Source organism: Papaver somniferum, chromosome 3, assembly GCF_003573695.1.
Source record: "Papaver somniferum cultivar HN1 chromosome 3, ASM357369v1, whole genome shotgun sequence".
NCBI lineage: Eukaryota > Viridiplantae > Streptophyta > Magnoliopsida > Ranunculales > Papaveraceae > Papaver > Papaver somniferum.
The window spans coordinates 7,680,195-7,703,885 of record NC_039360.1 but is presented as its reverse complement, the minus strand read 5'-3'; the positions used below and the strand labels follow the sequence as shown (position 1 = coordinate 7,703,885).

At 34.6% G+C, this 23,691-nt stretch overlaps 1 protein-coding gene across 1 annotated transcript; it reads left to right on the top strand.

Moving 5' to 3' along the window:
• Positions 1-13,177: 13,177 nt before the first annotated feature.
• Positions 13,178-17,451, top strand: LOC113355259 (kinesin-like protein KIN-14K). The gene is made up of 11 exons (XM_026598075.1): positions 13,178-13,564; positions 13,654-13,787; positions 13,867-13,952; positions 14,059-14,178; positions 14,258-14,401; positions 14,503-14,609; positions 14,723-14,901; positions 15,270-15,428; positions 15,574-15,830; positions 16,220-16,342; positions 17,049-17,451. The coding sequence occupies exons 3-10, from the start codon at positions 13,919-13,921 to the stop codon at positions 16,291-16,293; spliced, it is 1,074 nt and encodes a 357-aa protein (XP_026453860.1). The 5' UTR covers positions 13,178-13,564; positions 13,654-13,787; positions 13,867-13,918; the 3' UTR covers positions 16,294-16,342; positions 17,049-17,451.
• The last annotated feature ends 6,240 nt before the right edge of the window (positions 17,452-23,691 follow it).

The window sequence follows — 23,691 nt, the reverse complement described above, 5'->3', positions numbered from 1 at the left end:
CTCGAATTTGTTTCAGTTTTTCTTTCACTTAATCTGATATTTGAAAATTATTTACTTAGTGCTTAGAGTATTTTATTTTTTTTGAAAATTAAGATAGACCTGTTGCTTTGCCAACCTCAAAATAGTTTGTTATGGGGATAAAAATTCTGGATTTTGTATATAATTGGGAGGCAGTACTCCAGTGACCTTTAGCTCGTTTGTTTTTTTCTTTCTATTTTTGTTTGTGGTGTCACCCTTTTGTTTAGGCTTGTACTAAATATGTGATATTGCTTTGTACAAGGTAACACGGTGTGCTTAAACGTGTAGAACCCTTGGTGTCGCGGAGAGAGAAATTGTATCCCTTATGTTTTGAACAAACTACTCTTTGTTTAAGTTTATGGGTTTTATTTTTTCACTTTGGTGTCATGTCCTATTCTGGTATGTGGGTGTCCTTCGTATCTTTCCGGAAGGTGTCTGGTGTAATTAGGTTTCTGGTTTCCTTCCCTGTGGAGTTGATATTTCAATGACCACAGGTATTGTGTATTTGCCTTTGGGATTTACAGGAAAATCAAGAAGTGATTATATAGAAAATTCAGTCACCTCTAATTTTTGTAAGTTTTTTCCCCTCTTACTTCCTTTTCATATCAATCTCTCTGTAGTTAATTTTCCCCAATTTCCCCTAATTTTGTTAGATTCCATTTCATTTCAATGTTGTTGAAGTTTAGAGTACATAATTGTATGCTTTAATATATATTTTGTATGGTTGAACCTTCTTTTGCCAAATCAACATCTTCAAGATGCCATACTCATTAAATGGGTGGCTTTCTAAATTTTCTAAACATATTGGCTCATGATTTATTACATTTTTTAGTGGTTAATGCTTGATCTTTGATTAGATTAATGTGCATCAAATAAAGTTGTTGTCAGCCTCCGCATGATAGATCACTTTGAGGTGACCTTGCGTGAGAAAATTTCTGGATGTAATCTCAACTATCTTGGGATACTCATACTAGAATGTTTGAGTAGCTATTATACCTTCAGGTACATGCAGTTGGAATCTCCAGCACGAAATTTCCTTTCAATCTTTAATGAACAAAATGGTGCTCTGTTAGCTAACTAAAACTTCGATTTTTCGGGGACAATGATGCAACCATAATTTCCAACCTATGCTCCTATGTGAAGGTTGGTGTTGAGGCTTCGGAAGATGAAGATGAGCGGAGATATCATATATATAATATATGAGATAGGTTGGTTTTGCTCTCACCTCTTTTTCGAAAAAAATCATATGCATAGTCAATATAGTTGTTTCCACCCCTGCTTGGTTGTTGATCATGTTTCACTGTCTCATACTAAAATCCTAACTGATGTTTCTCTCTCTCATACTCATGAGTCATGCTATTATACTTCCACCAACACAACCACCGCCACATCCATCATACATCTCTCTTTCTTTTGGTTTTTCTTCTCCATTCTCCCATTTTTCATTATAAGAGACGAGGGTACCCAAATATACCACAATCTTTAACTTTTTCACCTATAAGTCCTCTTACCGAAAGTGATTGTCAATGGACAAAGTCAAGACACTACAACAAATCGGTATTCACACTTTGTGCGATCATCTATGGATACGAAATCGAGACAATACAATAATTAAAGTGTGATTACTTTGTTATAGGTTCGGACTTAACCAAACTCTATAGGATCATTATCAAGTAATACAGAATTAATGTTTGTGTAATTTACTTTAAATTATAATAAAACGATTATAATTGTGGAAAGAAAAAGTAAATGACACAACAAGATTTTGTTAAGGAGGAAACCGCAAATGCAGAAAAACCCTGGTATCTAGTCCATAATTGAATACTCTCATAATTAAGCCGCTATACAAAATCTAAACCAACTTTGTATAGTTGAGACCAAGCAACTAACCCTAGTTCACTTCGTTTCTTCAGTATCCCTGCGCTTCCGACATTCGATAAGTGCACGCACTTGATATTGATCATACAGTTAAATCGGTCGTGAACCATAACTATTATCAAGTGATTATCTTGTTATTGTATTGCCTCGACTTGTTTGTTCATAGAAAATCAAAAAAGGTATCGGACCTATAGTTTGATATCAAAAAGCGATAGTGGTGGTACCCTCGTCATTTAATTGGTATCAGAACATGCAAACTTAAAATGATCTAACAATATGTGTTTGGTGCGGTCCAACCTATAAATCTGAAACCTAAAATGGTTATGAAGAAACCTGTAATTAATTTAGTTATTGTATCATCAAGATTTGATGACTTCAAATTTTCATGGTGGAATACATGAATAAAGAAACACTCTCGTTCCAATGACCTTTTAGGAACTGGATAAAGACTAGCTATATCCCAAGAATCTTTTTCTTAGAGGTGAGACACAACCCAAATATTCCTTTTGCTTTTGTCAAACTAAGGAATCTATACATTTCAACAAGAAATATTTTTCTTTGTAACGTTAATTTGAATGAGTTACGTAAAGTCTTCTTAACTGTTTCAAATTCTTACAATGTATACATCTATACTACTATGAGAAATGAAATCCTATGTTTTGTGAATTTTGTAACTTTTGCCTACTTGTCTTTAGTTCTCACAAGTAGTCCTAATGGATTGGATTTCATAAACATCATAAGAGAAATGTGCTCTCAAATAGAGAATAAAAAAAACTATCGACCATTCTCTATTAACACAAAGCTTTTCTAATAGGATAAGGAATTTTGTACTGCTAAGAAAACTATATTGCGGTAAAAACTTATATCTCAATATAATTTGTTTTAAGAAAATACTTCAATCCTTTGAGGACCTGAAAAAGAAGTACTTTTCTCATTTGCTCTATTGGAAGTAGAAATATGCATTCACCATATAACGGTTTCCTTGAAACTAATGATAGGCTAAAAGGAGTTTGTGATATTAAGAATTGTTGTACTTTTATGTCTGAAACTCTTTCTTCAAACATGACTCATATTGCCTGCTGTGTTATGTTTGTGTCATATGATTTGATGTCACTCTTTTATACTATGCTAATATTTTGTGGATCGGTTCGGTTCGTAAAAGCCCACATGTGGATCTGTATCTTCTTAGATAATAAAAGTTTCTTGTTTCCGAAAATATATATGTTGTATTCAAGAAAAGGATGAATTTCTGTTTTCGAAAATGAATATAAAAACTTGGACCCTTGCGCAAGTTTAGAGCTATTTTCGAAGTAGAATTTTTTTTGATGAATGGTACCTAAAGAAGACCTGAGAGAAAGATTGTCAGAATTCGTCTTCACTAACAAACTTTCTCATATTACATTCTCTATAATGTGAATGGGATAATCTGTGGTGAATTTGTTAGTGATCATTGTCTCTATGGTCGTGTTTGGTATCCTGGATATCCCATCTTTGTTTGGGTTATCCAGTAAAAAATGATTAAAATGTGTTTATCTCAATATAATTCAAGCCTTGGATAAGGATTATTAAACCTTTCTTGATTTTAGGAAGCCAAAAAAATGGGTTTTGGTATTCTCCCAAATACCAGAGATACCTATATCCTCATCTGGGTTACACAATTATTTTGATGTATAATAGGTAATCGTCTTAATTTCTCAAATTATTTTTATTTCTATATACAATATTTAATACTTTATAATTATTATTTTTAATTAAAATAATCATTTATGTTAGCCTACTTCTGGAGTAGGTGTCAAACAAACACCAATTAACATTAACGTAACCCAAATAGGATAGAGTTTTAGACAATGAAACTAACCAATAACAAGGTTATCATAAATTAAATTAATATGAAATTTTTTGGGATGTGGTTTTCTATTTCCAAGCTCCCAAACAGACACTATAAGATTAAAAGTATCTTGATTCTTTGAAAAATGAGAGATTTACAACTTGTGTTGATATCTGTCATCATATAATTCTTCTCTCATCGTCTTCAAAGGTGAATGCATTTAGCCTGCTTGATGGAGTTTTAGATCTGATCAGAAAAATAGCACTACTTAAAGAAATATTATATGCTGAAAGAAATCGTGAAAGCTTCTACGAAAATCTTTTAAACTCATCGAATGGTATTGAGTTTGTTACAGAAATTCTTGATCACCACAAGAATGTTATGATGAAGTTCCTGTCTCTACTCATTGAGATTTCTTGGTATACCGAAAATATCTAATTTTGGTCAGTAAATAATATTGCATATTATTAGTTTTCACAACCCTAAAAGGTACTGAAAAATCAAGAATGTCAATCCCGAAGAGTAGTGACCTCAAGGACTAGTTTACGAACTTTTTAAAGTGGTGTAGAGTATCTGAGGTATGTCGCTGAAGATACCAAGCAAACTCTTTCAGGGCAAAAGAATGAAGAAAAAGATGCATCAAAAGACTCATAAGATTTGATTCTTATTTTATGTTTTTTTCATGAATAAACTAATCAATTGTGGATTTATTTCAATGTTTATGTAAAATTTATTCAAACTATTAATAATATGAATGATTAAGTTTTTATTTTAAATTTTTTGTGTCATTCTTTTGATGGTTACGATTTCATAGCTTAATGTGAATGATTATTTTTTTGCTTTTGCTTTCGGTTTATGAGATATTGTTTCGGTTTTGATCATACCTTAACATTTCCGATTTCATCTATGTATATCTCTTATTATGTTGTGATTCTTTGGTGTAAGAAGGTTTCGGATCTAAATATGTATGGATGCTTTTATCAAATGATCATAAGTGGATATGATAAAACTCATGTATGAAGTCACAATTACATTATTATCGATTTATATTCATAAATTGTGTATGTAGTATACATATGAGTTTCCGGTTTTAGTTTTTTTTTATTGGCAACGTAAAAGCTGAGACTTTGTCGACCTTTCTCTGGTAAAGTTTGTCTTATTTGTTACTCTTTTGTATTGCAGGGAATAACAACTCACGGGGGAAAGTTTTATATTGAATTGGTACTTAAACGTTATATCTTTGTGGGAAGAGTGTTTGTGGAAACCGAGGAAATAATTACTCTGATAATCTTTCATGATATGAAGACTTGATCATCTCGAATCTTATTTTGTCATATCGAAGAGTAAGGTAACGATTTATTCATGTTTATTAATCGTTTTCCTGTTAAGAGAAGCTGATTTAAATTGCATATTCTTTTGTTTTGCTTAATGAAAAGTACGGTACCCTCGCCTTTTCAGAAGGTATCAGACTTATAGGTGGATATCGAAAAGATTGTGGTGTATTTGGTACCTTTGTCATTTCAGAAATGTTGGATCAGGTTTTAGTAAACTTGTGGTAGAACAATTCCAGTAAAATAAATAACAAAAAAGTGAACTCAGACTCATGTATGTATAGTAGTCGAGTCACATGACAATTAAGACTATAAAGGACGGATCACTCTCACGTATCATAACAAGTTACTAACTATTTTGTTGTAACTGAACTAACAGAAACTAATAGTAATTGTTGAAACGATCAGATACTATTACATATTTATCTTAAGGGAGAAAAAAAATAAAATTGCTCAAGTGTCAGTCCTTACGTTCCCTTCAATTTAATGAGGTGCATGAAGAAGATTGAACTGAAGTTGCACAAAAAAAAAAAACGAAAACCTTCTAATAAAGATGTAAACCAATTGTAGATGGGATATTATGCTTAGCAACAAGAATCTTAACAACATGGTAGTCCAACTCAGTGTGCTTAGCACAAGCATGGAAGACTGGATATAGAGCTACACCCTTAGCGCTAAGATTGTCACTATATAACTTGAATGACTTTACCATATCAACTTGTAGGTCGTTCAACAAGTAAAATATCCACATTGTTTTGTTGCTATAATTGAAAGTGTTTTCCATTCATCTTTAATAAAATACTCGGCAATTGTTGGTAGGTTCTTTGATGACCATGACATTGGTGAAGACCCTAAAAAGACCGCATATCCTTAATGGACGTGTCAGGTTGGCTTGCTAGCCATAATTAGAAAACACAAGCCTATCTTTTAGAAACGGAGGTAGTAGTGCAAAAATTTAACTTGTCGCCTTTTCGGAAATCCGAGATATAAAAGACCAAAGAAAATAGAAAAGAAAATGCTCCCTGGTGGGAGTCGATCCCTCTGCTTCTCGCCTGTACACAAGATAGAGGCTAATAGGCCTAGGCTTGCAACTTTAGCCAAATTGGCCGAATCAAATTTTTTTCTAACTAAAGAGAAAAACCCTAATTTCTTCTTCTAGATTTTTGTATTCCTTTAGGTGAATCCGAGGGATAAACCTGATGGAGTATTTCAACATTCTCCATGTTGAGATAAAATTAAACATTTTCATGCGTCTACCCATTGAAACACTAACATAATGCAAATTGGTTTTCAAAACATGGAAAAATCTCATTCATTATCCGAACTTCGTTGTAATGCACTTCTTTCGTATGTTTGATTCTTGTAAGTGCAAGAGTTTTCCTTTTAAGAATAACCCATTAATCTACTAATCCATTAAAGGATTACTAATACTTGTTTTTTTTTGCTTAATTTTCTATAGGTGGGACTTGGGTTGGATCAACCCACCCAACCTATGTCCAACCCGAACGTTGGGTGGACATGGACAACTTATATCAAAATTTTGGGCAAGCTTGGGCATAAATTTTATAAACCCAGGTTCAATTTGAGCAAGCACGGGCACAAATATCTCTAACCCAAGCAACCCACCAACCCGAAGAACTATAATATAATTATATAAAACTATTTTATAACTGGTATTATTATCTTTTTAAAGTAATTTTAGCCGTTGTTTCCAATCCTGAAAAATTTCCAGTAAATTATATCTATCTAATTAATAATTCTACAAGAAAAAAATTATACTATTGTAAATAATCTTCAGTTATTTGGAAATTTAAAATAAATGAAGTAATTAGATCTTATTATTACAAAAAAATAAAATAAATTATTATTGCATTAACATAAATGTCATTTCTGTTATGTCTAGTTAAACTTGGGTCAACCCGGAAAACCCAGGAAAGCCGAGGAGTATAACTAGTGCATACTTGGGAAGCGCCTCCATGGGTTCCACGTGTTCTATGGGTAATCTAGTCAATGATTTATAGCTCGGTCGTTCCTCGGCCAAGCCTAACTCGACCACCTAACCCAATTCGCACCCCCTACTCAGAATATATGAACCATGATCTGATTTTTTATGAAAACTATATCTTGACTGTTTGAAATAATGGTGTGAAACAGAATCATCAAGAAAAAAATTAAAATGTTTTCATAATAGAGATTTCAAGAAAATTCTTTGTAACAAAAGAAGTGATTTATGTAGTACTAAGAATTGTCTCCAAGCACTTTTACTGAAGAGCTGTAATACAAGGAATATAGATTATTCTTTTGTTCACATTTTTAAAACATTGGTATTTTCGAATTCTCTCTTGATTTGGAGTAAATTTTCTCTGAATCTTGTTATTTTTGGAAAAAAAATTAGAAAGAAATACTCTCATGGAATCATGTGTTAAAATCAAGGAGGTTTTAATATCGAATTGTTATTTGTACTCATATTTGAGCGCTATTCCTAATAAGTACTTATAGAAAAAATATGTTACATTTTTTCTGTCCGGTTCGTTTACCATGATTTTTGAAGTGTGAATCTAGTTTCTAGAACTAGTGTATCGGGTTCACGAACCGAGTGGTTTTACACTAAAATGCACCACCAACTTTTGGTCTACTTATTCGTGAACGGAATTTTTTGGAGTAAAAGGACAACACTTCGATGAAGGATTGATAGCAGGAAATAAAGTGGAACATCTAGAGTAGGTTGCATCAAAGAAAACGGTCTCGTGGCATCATCTTTAAATCATGAGAGAGTCATTTTTGAATTTGACGATGAACTTCTTATTAAGTCTGAAATGAGCCCTCCCGTATAATCTTAGATATTAATTTTTTATTGCGGAATAAACCTCTATGTGTTTGTAAAACTGTAAAACATCAAAACTAAAAGAAGGAGGTCACAAAATCTACTTCTTTTAGTTTTATGATGTAAAAGTTAAAGTTACAATTTGAATACTATCATCATTTGCATCGATATCTACTCCTAGATCTTGAGTTATTTATGATGTAACTTTTTAAATAATCAATAAAATAATGTTAGGAAAAAAAAAGTAAAATAATATTCCCTTCGTTTCAAAGAAATATGCTTGTAGATTGTAAATAAAACATACCTATACAGGAAATAAGTCTATCAAACAGCTTGGTTTGGTGATTATACATTCATGGTGAGGCTAGCATGTTGGTTAAACTTCAACATAGAAGTCACTAACAAGCTGGTTAGGACAAGATTAGGAAATTGATGTAATCCTAAGGGAATTAGAAGTCATCTAGTTCTAAGAAAAGGAAAGACATTTAATAAGGTAATAGGACTAGGAAAAGGAATTCATAGTTCTATATATATATGATCACCAAAGTTGTGGTTGATCATATGAGCAAGATTAGAGCTTGTGTTTAGTTTTGAGAGATTTTCTAAACATCAATAAAGAGAGTTGTCTTTATATAAGCTAAGTTTCATCTTGCAGTTGCCATTAATTGGTATCAGAGCTTGTTTCTGAGCCATGGAAAACGAAACCACCATTGTGGGTGCAAAACAGTTCACGCCACCATCAATACAAGTTCCAATCCTCAACGCCACAAACTACACAGTATGGGCCATGAGAATGAAGGTACTGATGAAAATGTACAAAGTTTGGAAAACAATTGATCCTGGTACATTGGACCCAGACAAAAACAATGTTTCCATTGGATTACTCTTTCAAGCAATAACATAATGTCTTTTTCTACAAGTTGGTGAACAGGAAACTTCAAAGAAAATTTGGGATGCAATAAAGGCACGTAATCTCGGAGCTGATCGAGTTAAAGAAGCCTGTCTGCAAACCTTAATGTCTGAATTTGAAAGAGTGAAGATGAAAGACACTGATACTATTGATAGCTTTGCAGGAAAGCTATCAGAGATAGCCTCAAAAGCTACGTCACTTGGACAATCCATTGATGAAGATAAACTGGTAAAGAAGTTTCTCAATAGTTTACCAAGATCCAAGTATATTCATATCATAGCTTCTCTTGAACAAGTCTTAGATTTAAAGAAGACTAGCTATGAAGATATAATTGGAAGATTGAAAGCATATGAAGAGAGAATCCTTGATGAAGAAAACAATAGAGAAACTCAAGGAAAACTATTGTACACAAACTCTTACCAACAAAACTCTGCGACAAGAGGAAGAGGTCATGGAAGAGGTGGTAGAGTAAACAGAGGCCGAGGAAGGGGAGGAAGGTTTAACTCACAAGATAGAACAACAAGTCAGAATGATCAAAACCAAGGGAAAGAAAAGAAGGATAGATCAAACATTATTTGTTACAGATGTGATAAACCATGACACTTCTCCTCTGTATGCCCTGAAAGAATACAAAAGATGGAAGAAGCAAACAAGAATGAAACAAGGGAATCAGATACAAATCTTTTCATGCACGAAATTGTATTCTTAAACGAAGGGAAACTAATACCAAAGAACTACGAATCAAAGGATGGAGAAGAAGGAATCTGGTATTTAGATAATGGAGCCAGCAATCACATGAATGGTAAGAGACACTAATTTTCTGAACTCAATGAGAAAATCAAAGGACAAGTGAAGTTTGGGGATGGATCTTCTGTAGAAATTGAAGGGAAAGGATCAATTCTATTTCAGAGAAAGACCGGAGAACAGAAGCTTGTCACAAACATCTACTTCATCCCAAACTTACAAAGCAACATTCTAAGTTTAGGACAAGCTACAGAAGTTGGATGTGATGTTAGAATGCGACAAGATTATCTAACAGTTCATGACCCAAGTGGAAGACTTTTAGTTAGAGTCTCACGCTCACAGAATAAACTCTACAAGATAAGTCTCATGATTGGAAGGTCATTGTGTCTGAATATGAGACTGGAAGATCAGACATGGAAGTGGCACGCAAGGTTAGGACACATAAGTTTCAGAACCTTAAAGGCAATGTCTCAAAACAAGATGGTTCGAGGACTACCACATGTCAAAATGCTTAGAACTGATAGAGGAGGAGAGTTCACTTCCTTAGAGTTCAACAAGTTCTGTGAGTCAAATGGAATCAAAAGGTAACTCACAGCACCATATACACCACAACAAAACGGAGTGGTGGAGAGGAGAAACATGACTCTAATGGAGATGACAAGAAGTTCTTTAAAGGCTATGAAGGTCCCTAATTATCTATGGGGAGAAGCTGTACGACACTCCACATACCTAATAAACAGGATACCTACGAAAGCTCTGAAAGACATGACTCCATATGAAATCTTGCGAAAGAGAAAACCAAACATAGATCATTTAAGAGTGTTTGGTTGCAAAGCATACACAAAAGTTGATTCTGCAACTCTTAAGAAACTGGATGATCGATCTCAGACTCTTGTGAATCTAGGAATTGAGCCTGGATCCAAAGCTTACAGATTATTCAATCCAACAACGAAAAGAGTAATAGTGAGTCGAGATGTGGTATTCGATGAAAAAGCAAACTGGAACTGGAAAGAAACTAATGATGGACCAAGTAGGGATCCAGGAATGTTTCACATGAGATGGGGTCAAGTAATTGATGAAGGCGAAGGACCCATAATCATCAATACCAATGGAAACAATGATGTTAATCAAGAAGAAGAAGAGAATACTGAAAACACTGAGAATAACGAAGAAGTAGAAAAAGAAGAAGAAGAGGAGATCGATGAAATAACTCAACCCATTCCACTGCGAAAATCAACAAGACAGATACAAAAGCCACAGTATCTGGAGGATTATGTTCTTCAAGCTGCAGAAGAATGTGAGATTATGCTACTTTCTGTTAATGATGAACCAAGGAATTTCCAGGAAGCAAATGTCTCGACTAAATGGACACAAGCATGTAGAGAAGAAATTATTTCAATCAACAAAAACAAGACTTGGTTTCTAGTTGATAAGCCAGGTGGGGTAAAAGTGATTGGTCTTAAGTGGATCTTCAAAATAAAACGGAATGCTGATGGTACTGTCAACAAATATAAGGAAAGACTTGTAGCTAAGGGATACGTTCAAGAATCATGCATAGACTTTGATGAAGTTTTCGTACCAGTTGCTAGACTAGAGACAATTCGTCTCTTAATAGCAGAAGCAACATCAAACTCATGGGAAATTTACCACTTAGACGTTAAGACAGCATTCTTACATGGTGAATTGCGAGAAGATGTGTATGTTGAACAACCAGAAGGTTTTGAAGTAAAAGGACAAGAGCATAAGATTTATAAGTTATCAAAAGCTCTATATGATCTAAGACAAGCTCCTCGATCTTGGAATACAAAGTTAGATCAAATCTTAAAGTGAATGAGATTCATAAAATGTTCTAAAGAAACTTCTGTATACAGAAAAGAAAAAAAGGGGACACTACTAGTAATTGCAGTCTATGTAGATGATCTATTTGTGACTGGCAACTCCCTTAAGGCGATCAATGAGTTCAAGAGAGAAATGTCATCAAAGTTTGAGATGTCAGACCTCGGAAAGCTCACTTATTACCTTGGCATAGAAGTCCATCAAGAAGTAGATGGGATTCAGATTAAACAAGAAGCTTATGCAAGGAGAATTCTGAAAGAAGCAGGACTTGAAACTTTTAATCCAACTAAGATACCAATGGAGTTTGGACTTAAAGTTTCAAAGGCACAAGAAGAAGCTGAGATTGATCCAACGAGTTATAGAAGAAATGTTGGATGCCTTAGATACTTGTTACACACAAGACCAGACCTGGCTTTCTCTGTGGGAGTAGCAAGCCGTTATATGCAGAGTCCACGCAAGTCTCATGGTGATGTAATAAAGCAGATATTGAGATATCTAAGAGGAACAATCATCTATGGATTGAAGTATGGTCGAGGAGGATCAAAAGGAATTGTTGGGTATAGTGACAGCAGTCATAATATTGACCAAGATGATGGAAAAAAGTACAACTGGTCATATATTTTATCTAGGAGAAGCACCTATTACATGGTGTTCACAGAAGCAAGACATTGTAGCCCTCTCATCCTGTGAAGCTGAGTTTATGTCTGCAACAGAAGCAGCTAAACAATCAATATGGCTTCAAGAACTGTTGGGTGAAATCAAAGGAAGAGAACCTGAAAAAGTTCTCATCAAGATTGATAATAAGTCTGCAATTGCACTCACTAAAAATCCAGTGTTTCATGGGAAGACGAAACACATTCACAAAAGGTATCATTTCATACGAGAATGCATCGAGAAGGAGGTCATTAACGTAGAACACATACCAGGAACTGAGCAGAAAGCAGATATATTGACAAAGGCATTAGCTCGGATCAAGTTTGAAGAAATGAGACAATTGATTGGAGTACAAGATATGTCACGGGTAAGGTTGAAGCTTAACGGGGAGAATGTTGGTTAAACTTCAAAATAGAAGTCACTAACAAGCTGGTTATGACAAGATTAGGAAATTGATGTAATCCTAAGGGAATTAGAAGTCATCTAGTTCTAAGAAAAGGAAAGACATGTAATAAGGTAATAGGACTAGGAAAAGGAATTCATAGTTCTATATATATATGATCACCAAAGTTGTGGTTGATCATATGAGCAAGATTAGAGCTTGTGTTTAGTTTTGAGAGATTTTCTAAACATCAATAAAGAGAGTTGTCTTTATATAAGCTAAGTTTCATCTTGCGGTTGCCATTATAGCAAACCATCAAAACGGATGAGCAAACTCTCAAATGAAAGGTTTTGTACACCGCGTCTCAGAAGGAGTTGATAAACCCGTTTTCCACTGCCGAAAGTTAACTTTGACCATCCACCGGGCCTGCCAAACCAAGAAATTACGGGGGTTTACTCAATAAATACTTTTCTATATTTGCATAGATTCAAAAAGAGTCATGAAAAATAACAATTTTTGGAGAGTTCTACAGAGTTGGAAAAATACTTGCAGAGTTCTGTAGAGTTAGCCTAATTCTTGTAGAGATTCGTAGAGTTCTAAAACGTTATGAAAACAAGATTTCTGGAGAATTGTATAACAACCAAGTATGACAAATCTAGATATTTGTAGAATTCTATGAAATTTATCCTATCAAAAACGATTCTTGAAAAACGTTGATTGCAAATTAAATTGAGCCGCAATCATAATCTATACACTTTAGCCATTAACGGAAATTTTCATTTCAACAAATAACAAAACCAAAAAAAATTGATCGTATTGTATGTGTGTTTTTTTTCTTATATATAAAAATGTGTATCGCATTTAGGATATAATTAAAAAATAGAGAGAAATGGATCTAGAGTATAAGTGCTTGCATCAATTTTTGGATAGTCTATTACCTAATTTCTTCTTCTAGATTTCTGTATTCCTTTGGGTGGAATCCAGTGGTTGAACCCGATGGATTATTTCAACATTCTCCCTGTTGAGATAACATTAGCCATTTTCAAGCGTCTACCCACTGAAACCCTTATAGAATGTAAATTGGTTACTAAAACATGGAAAAATCTCATTCATGATCCAAACTTCGCTGTGATCCACTTCTTTCGTCTATTTGATTCTAGTAAGTGTGGGAGTTTTTCTTTAAATTATCAGTCTTAATCATGAATTACTAATACTTGTTTTTTATTTTTTTTGCTTAATTTGCGATAGCCACAAAAAATCTATTTGCACTGTCTCCCAAGTTGAGTGAACTCAAAGAAGTTTCGAAACATGAAGTTGAGAAATGGTATAAGACAGAAGAGGCATTTCAGAATTTTATGGACTACCATTTACAACTTTCTCAGGTAGTAAAATCCCCCCTAAATTAATAATTTCAAAGGGTTTTGTGTTTTGTAATTACTAAGGTTTTGAAAGACAATACAGGAATTAAGGCAAACTTCTATGGCTGTGCAACACGTTGTTAATTGCTAATGTAATGGAGAACTATGATAAAAACTTTAGTGACATGGGTACTATGGTGGAAGTATATATCTTGCTTAAGTAGTTATCATAATAGAATTTCACCATCATAAATTGATTTCTCATTTGTTACTATCTTTTTTTTCTGTGGTGCAGGTTTAAAATATAAAAATCTAGAAAATACAGCTAAAGAGACTTGTCGCTCTTGTCTTGTGGAGAGTCGGAAGATGTTTAACCAGAATTGTAGGTTGTACGATGAGTTTCTAGACTCAAAAGGTACCAATGCTTAAATACAGAAAATCTGAATTTCATGCTCTAAATTGTTTTTCTTACCTGTGTATGTTTTCTTGGATAGGAAATGTTAGAGTGTATGGTCGTGTACGACCATGCCCAGACAAAAATCAGACAATCATACCGCTCATTGGCAAGGATGGAGAGTTGTTATTGCAAACCCTTCCGTACATACAGATGATGGTCATAGGTTGTTCAACTACTGATGGTACTCAATTTTTTTCTAGAACCAGAACTTTGTTTGACTTGCTTAGTGCGTCTGTTGTTGTCGAGTTTGACTCATCCATGTTTGTTCATTGCTATTTTCAGAGCAAGTATTTTTAGATACACAACCAGTGATAAGATCTGTTATTGATGGTTACAATGTATGCATTTTCGCTTTCGGTCAGTCAGGCTGGGAGAAGACTAACACTAAGGTATGTGAACTTTTCTTGATTTCTTCACACTACAACAAGTCTTGGTATTCAAGATAGAAATTCCTGTTATTGACTAAATAACTAAATTATTCACTGGAAATTGCGTCTTTCAGACTGGCCTTGATGCATCGTCCACAAAGGATTGGGGTATCCATGTCGAAGCCCTTAATGTTCTTTTCCAAATGTTGCGGAATAGAAGAAGCTCCTTTTCACATAAAATTGATGTTGAAATGGTTGAAATCTATAATGAACAGGTCCGCGATTTGCTACAGATGGGTGTCTCTCATAATAAGTATCCTTTACTTTAACTGATAAGTTTCTCTCTTAGAAGGATATAGGTGTATGTTAGACATGTATATTCTTTCCTGGATGCAGTTCTTATTTTTCACCTTTTTTTATTCTAGTTAAGTATCTTATACTTGAACTGTAGGGCGTGGTTGGATCTTGGAAGGAACACTTTTCAGATTCTTAGGACATGACAATAATATCGACAGTTTTCGCTTGTGCTTGGACTTCTTCTCTTTCTTGTGTTCTTCTTTTTGATGAAAATATCTTTCTCCATCTTTCACCCCCTCCTGTCTAGTTTTATATAACAAAATTCAATGAAAAGTATCCTTTTATGTGTGGTGGAATATTTTCCCCTTAACGGGTACACACTAGAATCTCTACTAGCTCGCAACCGAATGGGTTAACTGTTCCTGACGCCAGCATGCACCCTGTTAAATCTGTCTCCGATGTCCTGAAATTCGTGCGAATAGGACTAGCAAAACAGGCAAGAGGTCTCACTGCTCTCAATGAAAGAAGTATTAGATCGCACAGGTTTGTAATTTTGACTTCATGTTTTTGTATATTGCACCTTCAGATTTACAGTCAAATTGTGAGCTGAGTCTGCTCAATTACTTACACATGTTTAAGAAATTCCATCACAGAGTTGAGTTCTTATATCAGTTAAATGTTTATACAGTATTCTTACAGTTCATGTGCGATGCACGGACTTGGTTACAGAGGCCACACTGCGTGGTAGTCTCCACTTAGTTGATCTTGCTAGAAGTGGAAGTGTTGACTGCTCTCATCAGGTAACTCGAGGCAGATTCCGGGAAGCACAATATATTAGCAAATCATTATCTTCCCTTGGCGACGTTATGTTTTCTCTGTCCCAAAAGAACGATCATGTACCTTACACAGATAGCCAACTAACTCGAGTACTTCAGAGCTCTCTAGGTAAGTTTGTTGTTATTTAATTTATGAATTTACAGGCCTATTATGAGAAAACAAAATTGTAATAAAGTAGAAGTGTAGGCCGTAGAGGATCGGTTAATACCCGCTTCTTTTGCACCTCATAGATACATGGCTTTGAGGCCTACATAGCTAGGAGCTGGTTTAGTGAGGATGTTCTTTTCACCATGTTAATCATCTTTACTGAAGATCTTTTTAATTCTGGAAGTTTTAGATGTAGCTTCCTATACTTTGAAACAGTTAGAACAAAAAACATCTGAATGACATGTTCTTTGATTTGTTTGTAGTTCTTGAAGGCGGGTAAATTTGCTCATAGTTCATCCATCTTTTCGGCTTTCACATTTTTTCTGTAATACTAATATCCTATGTTACAGGTGGTCAGGCGAAGACTGTCATGTTTGTGAAACTTAATCCCTATGTTGATGCGTACTCTGAGAAAGTACTTTAAAATTTGCCGAAAGGTTCTCGCTGGGTCCTGCAGAGAATTAATGGATCAGGTATATCTCATTCCTATATGTGTCATTGTCTTCTTTTTATGATTCTGGATTCAACAATGATCATGTGCATGTTGCCCTGCCAAGATGAGCCTAGCTCCTTTAATGGACTTTCTAGCTTTTTTATAGAGTCTTAAACATAGCCATTCATTATTAACAATATAACATCATGCTTTTTGTCAGTTGTCATTTTGGTTATACTGGGATGCTCGTATTTACTGCAAGGATGAGTAGGTCATCTTTAGGTTAATGGCAGCTAAAGAGGAGGTAATGCTCTGATTTTATACGAGATTCTGCATGTATTAGAGAAGGATATCTGTAATGCTTTGAATGTTTATGACTGAAAGATTGAAACTGTTAAATTGCGAAGAATTCTTAAGGTTTGTGATGATTTGGAATGGGTATCTTGCCACCATTGGGTGCATAGAACGAGCTTAGCTTTACTTGCGTGCTTCCTGTGAGGCAATAACACTTGAAGAAATTTAAATAGCTTGAAAATGTGAGGAAAGAATGTAGTAAAGGAATCTTCTCTAGAAGTATTCAGTGACAGTCATCGATGTTTTATCAAATTAGGAGTATATTCTCTCTAGTTACTGCTTCTTTTTGATTTTTGATACCTTCAGCCACCATTCTGGTTATTTGCTTTTCATTTTATATCAAATGTTGTTTGGCTAACACTACTCTTTGTCAACTTTATGTACTGTTGCAGTCTCACTGTGATCCGACACAAACAGATTTTACTTTCTTTTCTGTTGCCAAAGAGGAGTCTCAGTATTATTTATTACTACAACGCTATTGGATTTTGGTTTGATGCTTGGCGACCCTAGTCGGGATGGCAGATTGATCAATCAGCATTTCTCAAGCTAACCCTTAGTGTTTGATAACTTCCTTGCAGGTTGCAGCAGTCTCCATCAATTTTTGTCTTAGAATTGTTAGCATTTCTGTTTGTCTAAATGTTTTGGAATTTTAGTCAAGTTGAGATTGGTTATATGTTTCATAGATGCACTTTCGAGCAATTTTTTTTCCGGGTTCTTTTCGTTCATGAACCACTGGTGTAAATTCACACTTAGGATGCATCTCCTTGTAAATGGATGCATCTATTTTGAACTGCCTCCTCTTCCATGATTCTACGATTCATTGTACTGTTTTGTGTTCTGATATACATACACCAGTCACAGAAGATCAAACGGACACATTGTGTTTTATTTATTTTTTTGATGTTTTTTTTTTTTTTTTTGAAAACACTAGGATTGACGTCCAAAAATGCAATTACCCTCTGTACATCTGCTTGGGCCTTGGTGGGCCAAAATTTCTCCCAGATCCAAAAATTACTTGTAACCCAAAATTTACACTCCTAAATGTCGAATATCATATGATTTTGGACTTCACAAACAAAATGCAAGTCTGTATCGTTCAAACTTTCAAGCACATCTATGAACCACTGGTGTAATTTCACACTTAGGGTGCATCTTCTTATATTACCGACTGAAATGTAAAGGGTTGTAAATGGATCATGCATCGGTTTCCTACAGGGTTGAAGTCAGGCAAATTGGCATCACGAAGTAGGAAAAAATATGTGAACTGCGTCCTCTTCCAGTCACAGAAGATCAAACGAACACATCGTATTTGAACATACTAGGATTGCCATCCAAAAATGCTATTAGCCTCCGTGACTGTATCTCTGCTTGGGCCTTGGTGGCCCAAAATTTCTCCCAGACCCAAAAAATTATTTGTAACCCAAAATTCACCCTCATAAATGCCGAATATTATAAGATTTTGGACTTACAAAATGCAAGTCCTTTATTTCATTTTTTTTATTTTTTTTTAATCATAAAAGTAAAGTCATTATTAAAAGCAAACATGTTACATAGAGTTGTCTTCTCCGGAATAGAGAGGATACATCTTGGTAATAACTCAGACTATACTTGATTACAATTATATTTCTCGGCATATTTGGCTAAACCATCAGCCGCTTCATTACCAAACCTAGGAAAGAACACACACTTAATATTACTAATAGATTCTATTATCCTACTTATATCCGAAAGAAGATTATGGTCCCGCTAGTTAGATTTAGCATGAATTTGAAGTCACAGCTTCAATGACATACTTGCAATCTCCTTCTATGATTATATTTTTCCATCCCTTACTCTTAATCCATTCCACAACTTCTAAGAGTGCTAAACCTTCTCCTTGTTCAGCATCCCTGGCTTTTGTCACTTTCACCAAGGCCTTCAAACATCTCCCTGCACAATCTCTCAATATTAGTCCAATACCCCAGATTTTTGTTTCTTTGTCAAAAGCTGCATCAAAATTTAGTTTCCACCAATTTTCTTGTAGTTTTTCCCATTTTTTCAAGGTTTTACTAACATAGGGCCTGCAAGAAGAATTAGTTTCAGAACTTAAAATATTATATTTTGTGCAAAAGTTTATAATGCACATGATTATATTAATAGGGTGAGTGTTTTCTTCAATCAAGCTAGGAATATGGAAAGATTGGATCTCCCTTCCGTAATCCTCTTGATGGAATGAAAAGCTTGCATGAATACTCATTAAGAAGAACAAATACTGAAGTAGTTTCTATGCATTGATTTATCATATGACACCATTTGTTGCTGAATCCAAGTTGCTTCATGATATCTAACAAGAATTTCCATTCTATTCTGTCGAAGGCTTTCGACATATCCAGCTTTATCCCAACCTCACCATATTTGTTCTTACTTTTTTTTTTCTTCATATGATCAACAATTTCATGGGATATTATGGTGTTTTCTGAGATGTTTTTACTTAGAACATAAGCGGCTTGAAATGAAGAAACTATTTTCTGGAGAATTGGCTTGAGTCTGTTGGCAAGGATTTTTGAAATTATCTTGTAGTTTATATTGCATAGGCTTATAGGTCTATAATTTGAAGGGGTATGAGGACAATCGATTTTTTGTATTAGGGTTTGAAAGGTATAGTTGAGTTCTTTAAGGAGATATCCATTTCTTAAAAAAATCTGAACCATGAGAGTGACATCATTACCTACTACATTCCAGCATTGTTGATAGAACTCTTCCTGAAAACCATCCGGACCCGGAGCATCCCAAGCTCCGATTTGAAAGACAATATTTTTTTTATTTCTTCCATGTATGGGATTCTTGTTAAGATGATGTTGTCTTCTTCTGTTAAGCCGAGAGTAGTGAAGCTTAATATTTCTTCATTTCTTTGAGGATTTGAAGATGTTGTGATAGTGCTGGAATGATTGGTGAGAAGCTTCTTTATATCATTTCTTTCTGAATGCCATATGCCCATGTCATCTTTAAGAGAATTAATGTGATTTCTTCTTTTCCTATAATTTGCCTTTGAGTGGAAGTTTTGGTTTTTCTGCTTTCTTTCTTTGAAAGGTTTTCTGTAGAATTGTGATATTTCATATCTGAGTCCATTTTGTACCAGAATCTGAGTTCTTTGTGAAGATTTTCCATGACACTACCATTGATTGTCTTCTGATTACTTTGAGTATCTTGGATTTTCTTCTCTACTTCCTTAATGTGTTGAGTCACATTGCCAAAAACTTCATAGTTCCATTTTTGAATTTCTTTTTTTGGTGAGCTTTAATCTTGACACCATTTGGAAGGATGCAGAACCTTGTTGTGGATGAGCCCAGGATCTTGCAATTAGATATTTATAAGAGTCCTATTGAATCTAGTTTTCATATACTCTGAATGGTTTCTTGAAGTCCCTCTCTGCTGGGTTGGTGTGAAGCAGGATTGGTGAGTGATCTGACCCGAAAGCTGCAAGATTGTATAAGGTTGCTGAGTGAAAAAATTTCATGCCATTTTGAGTTGGAAATTGCTCTATCCATTTTAGCTTGAACAAGTTGATTATTTTGTTTGTGGTTATTCCAGGTGTCTGGATACCTCGAGAATTTCACATCTAATAAATCAGCTTGAAGAAGCCACTATTTAAATGCGTTTGTTGATGCTTGACTGAGATGAAACTGCATTTGAAATCTTTTCTTGAGAGTTGATGGTGATGTTTAAATCCCCTATGATTATCTAGACTTCCATGTTATGGCTTCTTGAAGTGATGGATTCCCAAAGATCTTTCTTTTCCTGGTATCTTGAACTTCCATGAAGGCAAGTTAGTAACCACTGCACATTTTGAGGACCAGTTGTAACCATTACCTCACTTGGTTTCTGTGTTCATTGACTATATTCACATCCAAACCATCCTTCCATATGAGAGCAATGCCTCCAGAGATACCAATAGAGGACTGTAACCAAAAATTAAGAAAACCAAAGTGTCTAATAAAAGTTTGTTTTAATTTTTTTGGATTTGGTTTCTGAGATGAAAAATATGTATGGGTCATTTCTATGGATACAATGCCTTAGATGGTCTCTAGTGTCTTTTTGGCCAATGCATTGGAAATTAAAGGCTAAGACTTTCATATTTTCAAAGACTTGGTTTAGACAGTTAAAGAAAAGAAGATCGCGACGGGAAAATTGTAAATTTTTTAATTAACAACCGAGAGAAAAAATGAACTTGAAAAGTGATTTGAGTATGAATGAAGATGATTACCTGGTCTTCTTTCCCTGCATCTTGTCGGTACATGGTTATAGAATTGCAATGTTGGTCTCAGTCCCCAGCTCGGTTGTGATTATGATCTTGAATTTTTGGTGCATTCTGGTAGACACTGTTTTCAGGTTGACTGTCGGCATCCATGTAAATAGGATTATCAAAGTTGATAGCTCTTGCCACATTTTCACACGGATTCTTTTTCCCATTTTCTGACTTGAGCCTTCACCTCCCTCTTGGGTTATTCTTTTATTAGCATGTAATATACCATGTACTCATCCTGTGCTTAAATTATGCTTAATTATAACTACAAGTCTTTTGGCCTCTTTAGGTGGCCTCGAATACTCATACAATAGTGTATCTAGATGTTGGAAAACCTTTCTCAAAAGACCAAGGAGTTGATGTCTGTGATGAGAATCATTAAATAGTCAAAGTTTTGCCAGCCACGTCATATAATAGTTTTGAGAAGACAAGCATTTTTATATAGAAGGATATGGTTGAAATATGAGCACATTGCTTCGACCAAAGTTTTGCCAGCCACGTCATATAATAGTTTAGTTACTGATATAATGAATACAGTTTTAGATATGAATCATTGTCGACGTATCAACGTGTCTGTGGAACTGATTAGTACATGGGAAGGCAAAATAAGATTGGCCGAGAAACTTGAATTTAATATTAGTTGGCTTAGAGACCGCTTTAATGAAGTTAACAAAAATTACAATAGTGGGTGGATTGAGAAACTTGGAAAGGAAACAAAAGAGGAGGACGGGCCTAACCACTTGCACAGGTGAAAAACGAACCAGTCGATGATATCCAAGAGAGTTTAACTGACTTTCTGTTTAAAAGAATGTTGTAAAGTGATTATTCCAGGAAAATGAAAAAAAAAGGGATAAAAAAACTTTCATAACTAAGTTTCTTTTTAGAAGTTTGAATAATGTGTAGTTCAATTTAGGAGTTCGAATAATGTGTTAGTGGTAGATTGTCAGTATGTTCTTAGAAGTTTGAATAATGTGTAGTTCAATTTAGGAAATGAAGTTGTAACCAAGTTGCAGAAAAACTTGCTAATTTTTCTAGATCCAGCATTAAGTTTCAAGTTTTGTGGGATATTGTCCTTAACTCTCTTCCTACTCATCAAATAGGATGTTTCAACATTCTTAAAAATTTGATTGTCGAACTAGACTCTCTCTAAAGAAATTTCTGATGGGGTCATAAAGGTAATATGTGGATTTTTTTCACCTTCTTCACCCAGAGATTTTTGAGATGAAATTGTAAAGTGTCGGGTTTCATATGTTCAGAGGCAAGAAGTTTCCCAACAATGCTCGTAGCCCATTTGGAGATTCCTTTCTCGAGATTGACACTAGCATACACAAAGGTTTGGCGTATTTCTTCAGATTCAGAGGTGTTAAGGTTTGTTGACATCAATTGTTCTTCAAGGTATTTCATATTTCCCAGATTAGGATCCATATTTTTGGGTTCTGGGAAGTACTTTGGGCTTATACCGAATAATGATATTATTGTGGTGATGAAGATCAAAAGCTTGAATCTACTCCATTTTATAGGGTCAGTGCATGAAAATGAATTGAGACGTGGAGATATTGTCATAAATATAACGCCACTTATATTCCAACAAGAAGAGAAATCATAAACCTGAGAATCAGCAGAAAAGCGATATTCATAGTAATAGATAGTTTTCTCCGCCATTGACCTTCACCAGGGATGAAACCTTGAACACCATAACCTTTGGGGGAATAACCTTTGCAATGACTACTTTATACCAAACAAGGCAACAAAGACCAGGCACAACCTTAACACCTAAAAGCCATAATCAAGAAACCAGAAGGGTAAAAATGAAACAGGAAGGTTTTATTTTTTATAAATCAAAGACATGCAAATCTCGTTTAGGGAAAAAGAGAGTTAAGACATGAAGAATATAAAACCCAAGATTCAGACAAAAATAAAAGAGAACATTGTAAAATTAAACGTTAATAGACAAATGAAAGCATTAATTAACTTATTTGGTAGTTGCAGAATTCATTGATTCATTAATGGCAAAGAGATGATTTGAGATGACCTTCCCTGACCAATTTTGACTAATCTTCCTTGACTCAGATCATTTACCCAAGTATGTATCGTTCAATTTAAATACATTTTTTGGATATTCCGGCGACTGGATTTTTTATGAGTCCCTCCTTATCTTACGACGAAAAGATTTCTAACCTAAGACTAAAGCTTAAATTATGTTTAAGGTTTTGTAGTTCATATAGCTGGCTTGATGATATTTTGTGACTCCATCGGGAATTCATCACCTAGTCGCATTGGGAAGAAGAAATCAGTTGTAAAAGGACTGACGCGTTGATTTTGTGAGAAGAAATCAGTTCAAGGGAGAAAGACGACTTTTTTGTTGTGTATTTGAACGAGGTGCGCACTAAGAAACACAAAACCTAGTCATTGCATCCCTATCAACACACATCAAATATCTCTATTATAATCAATTTTTTTCGAGGTACTCTCTCCCTGATCAAATAAGTTTAATCATTGTCGTCTTTGTTAGGGCTTTTGTTCTTTTAAAATTTCAAGATTTTTTTACAGTTTTTATTTATTTATGTCTACGTTATAGTTTATCTGAAATAGTGGTTCTTGGAGAACCGCCATTTTAAACAACTCAAAAACAATACTATATCCCAATTAACGACTATGATGAACCCATTGGAAAAAGGTGGGTACTAACTAAATGTCATAGGCCCACCTAAAAACTTTGCATGTGAGAGGGTTGTTTTTGGGTAGCTTTTTTG

Coding starts and splice junctions, on each gene's coding strand:
- LOC113355259 (XM_026598075.1), top strand. CDS start 13,919: ATGGAGAACTATGATAAAAACTTTAGTGACATGG. Junction 14,610..14,722: donor GGGAGAAGACTAACACTAAG/GTATGTGAACTT, acceptor TGCGTCTTTCAG/ACTGGCCTTGATGCATCGTC. Junction 15,831..16,219: donor AGTACTTCAGAGCTCTCTAG/GTAAGTTTGTTG, acceptor CCTATGTTACAG/GTGGTCAGGCGAAGACTGTC.